Consider the following 8390-nt stretch of genomic DNA (forward strand, 5'->3'; position numbering starts at 1 on the left):
GCGCGCAGGCGCGGTAGCGGCCCCGGAAGCGCGGGGCTGTGGGAGCCATGGCGGCCATGGCAGCGGCTCCGGGACCTGCCTGCGGCGGCCCGGCGGCGCGGCTGCGCATGCTGTGCCAGCGCTACCAGGAGTACGTGAGGCGACACCCGGCCGCCACGGCCCAGCTGGAGGGCACCGTGCGGGGCCTCTCCTACCTGCTGCCAGGTGCGGGAGGGAGGCGGCCGGGCCCTGGGCCTGGCCTGGGCCCCACTCCGGCAGCTCCCCGGGGGGTTGCGGCGGGCTGGTGCCCAGCGGGGAACCGAGGCTGCTCCCACTCTGGGCGCTGGCTGACAGCCGTTCTCCTTCTTTCGCAGGTCGCTTCTCGGACTCCTACGCGCTGTCGGAACTGGGTAGGTGGCGGCCGGGATCGCGGGGCAGGCGGGGGTCGCGGGGCGGGCCGGCCGGCTGCGAGACTGGTGTTGCCTCGGCGCGGTGCATGGGGGCCGCTCCCGAGAGCCCCGGTGTTACTGGCACCTGGCTGCATCCTCCGGCAGGCTGTGAAGGAATCGGCATGTCTGGCTGTGCTTCTTCCCTCATCCTCTCCTTGGTTTACTTGCCGTGCATCCTGTAATGGTGGTTTTCTTGTTCCTTTCTTAGTGTACTCTGCCTCCAACCTCCTTGTGCTGTTAAATGACTGGATTCTCCGAAAGGAGCTGCAGCAGAACCTGCCCATGGTAAGGCTGGAGTGTGTGGGAGGAGGATATGGGATATGTGTTTTCTTCCTTGCAGAAGCTTTCAGGGAGTGTCTGTAGAAACTACCAGGTCTTTGCTGTGGCCTCTCTTTGCTGTCAGGTATATAGAGGCCAGAGGCAACCTCTGAATGAAGGTAAACAGCAGCCTTGCCCCATAGCTGCTGGCTTGAAGGAGTGGCCAGAGCTCTCCCTGGGCCACAGAAATCAGTCCCTGACTTGCACAAGGAGCTCCACTGTTTTTTTGAGAAACTTAGAATTTGAGATAGGTAAAAGTGTTGCCAAATAACCTTCACTGTGGCTCTGGACTGCTAAAGCTCTGATTCCATCCCTCAACTTTTGCGTATGTTATTGAGCAAAACAAAGCACCTTGCTTGTATGTCTCTCTTGCAGGAGCCTCAGGCTGGCTCCCAGTACTCGTTAGGCCCTTTGAGGATGAGGAGGAGGGCACTTTTTTTTCCCCAACAGGCCTCTTGTTTTGCAAGTCTGCCTGCTGTGTGGGTTTGGATGTTAGTAGCTGTCTGGCTGGGGTGTCAGACAAATGTGAAAGTCTTGCTTCACTGGTTGTTAAAGGCCAAAGTGAATTTCAGCTGTGTTATTTTTATTGATGCTTTCAGAGGGTTAAAACCTATGGTTGACAGCACCAGCAAGCTTCTGTGTGGGGAGCAGGGACTCGGGCTGAAAGAGCACCCACTGTCTTGGGATTCATGCCTAGGTCTAGACTGATGCTGTATTCAGCAGCCATTCACTCTGGTGTAACTGTGGACTCTGGTCCCCTTTCCTCTACTCCAAGCATACTCCCTCAGCAACTTTAACTGAGGAGGAGGTTTGTTGTGTAGCCCAGCTCCAGGAGAAGGAGGAGGAGAGAGTTTTGCCTTGGAGTTCAGGCGCAGTGCCACAGCCCAAGAGACTGTCCTGCTGGGTCAGCCCCCAGCAGGGGTAGAAGGCAATCCAGGGTACAGCTGTGATGTTCTCTGTGTTTTTGGGGTAGCAGCTCTGCGTGATGCTGTGATGTCTCAGTCTGTCCCTGCTTGGAGGTGGAGAAGTGGGCTTGCGTGTAGACTCTGGCCACAGTGATGGCACCACTTCTTGTTTCTGGGGTGGTGACTTCCAAGGCCATTCAGTGCTTGTTTCTGAGAGTTCTGCCAGACGGGGCTGTGCTTCTGCCCCATTTAACTCCCAAGCAGAACCTGCATCCTGTTCCCCTCCTCCCCTCTGTGTTTTGCAGTCGCTGCCCCAGCAGAAGCTGCTGACCTGGCTGAGCGTGCTAGAATGCGTGGAGGTCTTTGCAGAGATGGGGACAGCCAGGGTGTGGGGGGAGATGGGCCGGTGGACCATCATTGTCCTCATCCAGCTGGCTAAGTAAGTGCCATGGGCGGAGGGGAAGGGGCTGTGTGCACTCAGAAAGGGGATCTGGAGGGGACTTGGCAATACCCCAAAAAAAAGTCTGAGCAGGACTGAGCTGCTGATCTTGGAGGCTGTGGGAATTAGGACCCCCACAGTGCACTGGATACTGTGCCACAGAAGAGGACACTTACCCCTCTCATCTTGCTGGTTGCCCTGAGCAGACCTGAGTGTTTCTCTCTTCTGTGGAAGCCACCTTTCCAGTGCAACAGGAGCCCAGCTCCGTAGCCTAATATTGAAGGCTTCTGTGTGTCTATCTGTAGAGCTGTCCTTCGTCTCCTGCTCCTGCTGTGGTACAAAGCTGGCATCCAGACGTCTCCTCCCATCGTGCCGCTGAATAGGGAGCAGCAGCAGCCTCTCCACCCTCAAGGTGACCCCATGGTGCTGTTATTATTGGCTGGGCACTTTGCTGGGCCACATGTCTTGTCCTGCTAGGAATTACTCATCAGAGCAGCAGCTTGGATGACACAGGGAACTGTAAGGCTTCAGCATGCAGAGCCAAACTGTGTTGTACTTTCTACCTTCTGCAGAGCACAGGGTAGCTTAGTGGTGGGATTGTCCTGCAGTCTGGAAGGAGGGGGTGGAGGAGTATAAGCCTGGAACCACTGGCTGAGCTATGAGTGGAGCTGCATGCCCCTTGGTCTGATGGTGAGGAAGATGATCCTAGGCCTGTGCAATGTCAGGCAGATTTACCTTTTCACCCTCTGACAGCTCTGTATAGTGTTTGCCCCTTCAGAATGGTCCAGTTTGCGCTAGATCAGACTTTAAATCTGCTCTTCTTGATGGCAATGTAGGGAGAGGTGCTGCCAGCTCTGGGGTGAGGTGTGTTCCTTTGAAGCCTGACCCTTGTGGCTGTTTTCTCCTGCAGACAGGGAAGACAACTCCTTGGGGAAGGATCAGACCTACATTGGCAAGCGTTCCAGCCGTGTTGTGCGCTCTCTCCAGAGCAGTAAGTAACTGAGCCCATTTTCTGTCCTTGTCTGAGCTGTTTCTGCTCTGTGCTCTATACATGCGACCTGGGTGTGTGCAGTAAAGAGCAGAACCTTGTATTGGAACATATCCTGCCAGTCACTGGACCCTGTGAGTGTGGGGATTATCAAAGCAACGAGTTTCAGGCACAGGCTGCAAAGCCATGACTTAAATTGTGTTTTCCCAGGTGAGCTGTGTGACAGACACAACCCTTCAGTGTGGTTATGCTTTGAGGAGCACAGACTTTATAAGTACCTCTTCCTGCTCTGTACTCTCTGGAGGCGAGCTCTGGGGGTGCTGGTCCGCTGAAGCAGTTGCTGTGTGTGCAGTTCTTCAAGCTTTCCTGTTTCACACCTTCACAGTGCAGAAAACAGTGGGATGGTGGTGTGAGGAAGCATGATAGAATGTTTTTTTTATGTTGGTGACCTGATCTTTTTGTTTCAGCGCCATCCCTGCAGTCCCGGCACTGGGGATCCCCCCAGCAGAGGGAGGAGTCGCAGAGCCGAAGAGCAGAGGAGATGAACCAGACTCCCACCCCTCTGGGTCTCCAAGAAACCATCGCAGAATCCATCTACATTACCCGTCCTCTCCTCCACTGTATCCTGCCCTGGCTGTGTGCAGGCTCAGACTGTACCCTCGGTGGTAGCAGAAGGTGCTGCAGGCTCAGCGCTGGTGCCACGCCAGGCTTCTCTCTCCCTGCTGCTGCTCTGCTTAGGCAGAGCCCTCAGGACTCCTCCCTTCTCTTATGCCTTGATGCTCACCTCAGCCACTGGAGTTGTGGGTGCAAGTGCTCCAACCCCTTCCCTAAGCCCCCAGCATTGCCCGAGCTTGTATTCTTGTGCACACAACAGCGCTTTGCTGGTACTCAGGGGATGGCTTTGGTTACATGCCTCTCATTAGGCATCTCTGCTTCATTCCATTCCTTGACTGTGTGTTCCTAGTATTGAGTTTAGGAGTGTGGGGCCAGAGATCGTGGAAACCCTGGCTCCTTTCAGCGGTCCTGGACATCTCGAGGTCAGTCTGAGGAAGAGTCTTTGCGGGTGCTTGAGTTTGGTGGTGGCTGAGCATCACGCTTTCCCCGGTTCCCCAGTCCTGGGCACAGGCCTGGGAGAAACATGCACAGGGGCTGGGCCTGGTCTTTATCTGGGAGATTGACACATTTAGTTATCTTCTGCAACACTTAGAGTGCTCTCTGTTCTGGTGCAGCCTGCTCTGTGTGGAGCTGAGAAAGAAGAGCATTTAGAAACCCACTTTCTTTTTCCTGCCAGCTGCTGTTGCCATGAGTTAGCTCTCTGCCCTTCTCCTTGCAGTCTGAGTTTGCTGAGTGATCTGAAAGACCTAAACAGGCGAGAGCGAGCAGAGCTGAGGCGACGAACAATCCTACTGCTGTACTACCTGCTGAGATCGCCTTTCTATGACCGATATTCAGAGTAAGAGGCCCCTGCTAGGTTTTGCTGAAAATTTCCCTTTTAACAGAAGTACCCTTAGGGAACTGGGTAAGTAGATCTGGAGAGGTCTGGGTGCCTCTGACCAGGTTAACCTGAGCCTTTGCCTAACAGCTGCCATTGCTGTTAGTGTGTCCAACAGTTGGGGCAGGAGGTGTCCTGCTGGACTCATTCGTACTCTCTCCCTTCCTAGGGGCAGGATCCTCCTCCTTCTGCGCCTGTTGGCCGATTATGTGCCTGGACTTGGCTTTGTCACACGTAAGTGGGCCCCACTGTTATATCCCTGTTCATGTTGGGTGGAGAAAACTCAGGGGAATTGCGCAGAACGTTTGTCCATCAGTTTCCAACCCAAGGAAGGAATTAAAGTTTCTGCAATGGTTAGCATCGGGTGCATCTGGTATTGATGCTTATATTGTTTTAAACTGGAACAGGGAAGGAGGAGTTGCTTCCAGGCTCTTGGAGACCTGTGCTTAACTGCGGTGGTAAACCTCCCTGTGCCCTCCTGGGCTACAGAGCTCTGTCTCTGCCACCTGGGGCTGTTCTCCTGGACTCCCTTTCCGCACCTCAGCTGGTACACCAGAGCCCTGCTTTGCAGCCTCTGTTTCTGAACTCTTGATCCCCAGTCTGCAACTCTTGATCCCCAGTCTGCAACGCAGGCACAAGGGGTGAACAGTTGCCTAGAGGTATTGACCCAACCAGGAGCCAATTTTAAATCAAAGGGCTGAACCAGGTCTGGCTTATAATCCTTCACTGGAGGATCCCTTTTTTGTGGGCCAGAATTTTACCGCCTCCTCTTCCCAGCTGATGTGAAGCCGTTCATGGCAGTGATACAGCATTAGATTAACCTGGCATTGTGGGACTGTCCTTTCCTTGGGGAGATCACAAAGCTGGCTAGCTCAGGAGCCACAGCCTCCAGTCAGTGATTTTGCAGAGGCTTTGGAGCCTGCATTGAGCCGTGTGCTACATAAGCATTTTCACTCTACAGTGGTTGCTTCTGGGTCTGCACCTGCTCATTACTGCTGAGCTGTCTTCCCTCTTTCCTCTGCCACAGCAGTGTCCTGACCCATTGCATGCAGGTTTTTCCCTTGCACAGTGTAGCCTCCCCTTCCCACTGGAGCTTGGAGGGAATGGTGTTCCATACTGTGTGCTGAGCACATGTGATGCCCCACTTGGTCCTGCTCTGTCTCTGCCACCACATCCCAGAATTGTCTCCCATCTTGGCACAAGTAACTGTTCTATTCTTGCATTCGTGTGAGCTGTATACTGGAGATTTGGGATTGCTGGAGATCATAGTGAGAAGGGAGGGATATACCTCATATACTTGAAGTTCTTGGTTTGTTATCTGCATCATCCCTCCCTTTTCTTGTTTCAGGACCACTGATGGATTACTTGCCTGCTTGGCAGAAAATCTATTTCTATAACTGGGGCTGATGAGAAGATGATTATTCTCTGCTAAGATTGTGGCTGGACATTTCTAAGGAGGGCAAGCAGGCTGGGGAAGGGATGTTGTTAATGTCTAATTTTCAGTTAAAACATCAATGAGAAGCTCCTGTTCTGCATGGTGGGGTGAGGGGTGTATGTAATCTTTTTAACAAGTCTAGCTGTGAATGATGGACACTACATGTGTGAAGAGACCCTGGCCACCTCTTTCTCTGGGCCATTCTGTGGCTGCAGCGATGGTGATGGGGCAACTTCTTTTTTTTTTTTTTTTTTAAGCACTTCAATTTTCTCCTTTTGTACGGCTGCACTATAATAAAGCCAGGCAGCACAGTGGTTTTTGGAGAGCATTGTCTCCCACCTCATGGCGCCGAGACTGACCTGCAGCCTGCTCGTGTTGGCCGTCCCTGGCAGATCTGCTTGGAGCGGCCTTGTCTGTCAAATAAACTGATTTAATGGAAAGAACTGAGCTGAAGGACCTCTCCTCCCCTGTTTCTGTGGGCTCCCCTTGCATCTGGTTGCCAGCAGGTCTTTCTCCATGAGAAAGAGCAGCTTTTGCAGTTATCTGCCCTGGGATACGCTCTCACTTAGAAGCCTTTTTCTCTGGCCTGTGTCAGGTGGGGTTCCACATGTTGCTCAGCTGGTGACTGTTAACTCCAGGTGCCTGGTTGCTTTCCTAGCACCTGATGTGTGCTACGAGGGTTTGCAGAATGGCTGCCAGCCAGTGTGCTTAGGGGCTTGGCCAAGGGCAAAGGAGAAATGAAGAGATTAATTCAGCAAATACTGTTATGCCACACTTTATAAAGGGCCCAGGAGAGACCTGGACATCCATGGCCATCCTTTTGTGCCTGCTCTGCGAACTGGGGGACACGTGATGCATCAGTGCTCAGTGGGCTGCTGTGGAGGCTCCCCTGGCCAGAACAAAGGGGTAGCCAGCTTATGGCACTGGGTTGCCCCACAAGCAGCTGCCAGTCCTGTGCAGAGGTTGGGAGCTGGAGAGTGCCAGGTATGGGTGGCAGGAGCATTCCTGCCTGACCCATCCTTGAGGGACTCAGGCGGTGCAGTGGTCATGCACGGCCTTGCCTCAGCACCTGGAGTAAGGGATGTAGTTCCCCCCACAACCCTCCGTAGCAGGGCACCATAGTTGGGGACTGCAGGGGCTTTGGCAATGTGTGCGCTCTCTGGTGCCACCCCGGCTGGCAGCTATGCCCTGTGATGCAGCAGTGGCAGTGGGCAAGAGCTATGAGTCAGGGACTCCGCTCCCTTTGTTTGGGCTTTTAGGGAAAGATGCTGAAGGCTGTGACGTCTGGAAAGTGTTGGAGGGTTTACTTCTGGTGACAGGGAGACACTGAGATGAAGGGGTTTACTTTTGGAGGGGTTGAGAGGGAGGCAAAGGGTGGTGTTGAGGCACAGGGACACAGCCATGGAGCTCTGGCTGCACAGGAGGGATGTGCACCAGTGCAGGGGGGGCTGTGAGCAGCTGGTGAGGCCTGGGCATGGCCAGGCAGCCCAGGACTAGAAGCCCATGTACCAGAGGCTGTGGCAGCAGCACCTGGGCAGGGACCTGTGTCCTGTCCAACGCAGCTGGTGCCCAGGGACACCGGGGTGTCTGTGACCTCGCTGCGGAGCCCTTGCCAGGGTGCACCATGCAGTGCTGGCTCCTGCTGCTTGCCCTGCTACTGGGGGTTGCCCTGCCACAGCCCCTGCCCCAGAGGTGAGGGCACTTCCCTCCTCCTCCACCTTCTTGCAGCTCTGGTACCTGCTGAGGTACCCCAGGGTACCAAACCCTTGAGAGCTGGCTGGGCTGGGTGAAGGCAAGCAGCGTGTGGGAGCTCTTGTGCTGGCGTGGGTGAGCACTGTAGGGTCTCAGCTCACTCCCACCCTGGTTTTCCTCCACAGAGACAGCTACTCAGTTCCTGAGGACTTCTCTGCTCCCTTGGAGCTTCCACAGCAACACTTTGGCCTGGTGGATGGTACAGCTCTCTCCTTGCCACTTTCCATGCATTCACCCCTCCAGGTGGGCAGTTGTCTCCAGCCTCATAGGCAGCCTGTGGCTGAGCCCAGCTTCTCTGCTCTACCTGCAGATTATGGCATCAAGCCCAAGCAGCCTCGCTTGAGGACCAAGGTGGCCCGGGAGCGGCCAGTGGGGCTGCGCAGAGCTGGCAAAAGCAAACGCGATGAGCTTGATTTGCTGGACTACTACTATGATGCCCGCCTGTGAGCCACTGTGTCCCTGCGCCCACCGCAGCCTGGCCTTGGGGACCACCCCAGACTGCTGCAGGACAGTGTAGGTGTGGGGTGGGTGGGTTTAAGGGTAAACTCTGCTTTGGGTGGGGACTGGAGCAGATGACCTCCAAAGGTCTCTTTGATCAGCATATGATGATCTCTGGCCTGCAGGACCAAACCC

The 8390-nt window shown here is 54.7% G+C and overlaps 2 protein-coding genes across 2 annotated transcripts; both read left to right on the forward strand.

Annotated features, from left to right (window-relative positions):
• Nucleotides 1-18: 18 nt before the first annotated feature.
• Nucleotides 19-6452, forward strand: PEX16 (peroxisomal biogenesis factor 16). Its single transcript, XM_065840072.2, has 11 exons — nt 19-204; nt 354-389; nt 637-713; nt 1957-2090; nt 2396-2502; nt 3001-3081; nt 3546-3698; nt 4043-4115; nt 4412-4531; nt 4740-4804; nt 5919-6452. The coding sequence occupies exons 1-11, from the start codon at nt 48-50 to the stop codon at nt 5975-5977; spliced, it is 1062 nt and encodes a 353-aa protein (XP_065696144.1). The 5' UTR covers nt 19-47; the 3' UTR covers nt 5978-6452.
• A 1177-nt stretch (nt 6453-7629) lies between these two features.
• FREY1 (Frey regulator of sperm-oocyte fusion 1) lies at nt 7630-8320 on the forward strand. The gene is made up of 3 exons (XM_071809156.1): nt 7630-7697; nt 7883-7956; nt 8068-8320. The coding sequence occupies exons 1-3, from the start codon at nt 7630-7632 to the stop codon at nt 8202-8204; spliced, it is 279 nt and encodes a 92-aa protein (XP_071665257.1). The 3' UTR covers nt 8205-8320.
• Nucleotides 8321-8390: the final 70 nt, after the last annotated feature.

Source organism: Patagioenas fasciata, chromosome 5 (assembly GCF_037038585.1).
Source record: "Patagioenas fasciata isolate bPatFas1 chromosome 5, bPatFas1.hap1, whole genome shotgun sequence".
NCBI classification, from domain to species: Eukaryota; Metazoa; Chordata; class Aves; order Columbiformes; family Columbidae; genus Patagioenas; species Patagioenas fasciata.

Coding starts and splice junctions, on each gene's coding strand:
- PEX16 (XM_065840072.2), top strand. CDS start 48: ATGGCGGCCATGGCAGCGGCTCCGGGACCTGCCTGCGGCGGCCCGGCG. Junction 390..636: donor CTACGCGCTGTCGGAACTGG/GTAGGTGGCGGC, acceptor TTCCTTTCTTAG/TGTACTCTGCCTCCAACCTC. Junction 2,503..3,000: donor GCAGCCTCTCCACCCTCAAG/GTGACCCCATGG, acceptor TTTCTCCTGCAG/ACAGGGAAGACAACTCCTTG.
- FREY1 (XM_071809156.1), top strand. CDS start 7,630: ATGCAGTGCTGGCTCCTGCTGCTTGCCCTGCTACTGGGGGTTGCCCTG. Junction 7,698..7,882: donor CCACAGCCCCTGCCCCAGAG/GTGAGGGCACTT, acceptor TTTCCTCCACAG/AGACAGCTACTCAGTTCCTG. Junction 7,957..8,067: donor ACACTTTGGCCTGGTGGATG/GTACAGCTCTCT, acceptor CTCTACCTGCAG/ATTATGGCATCAAGCCCAAG.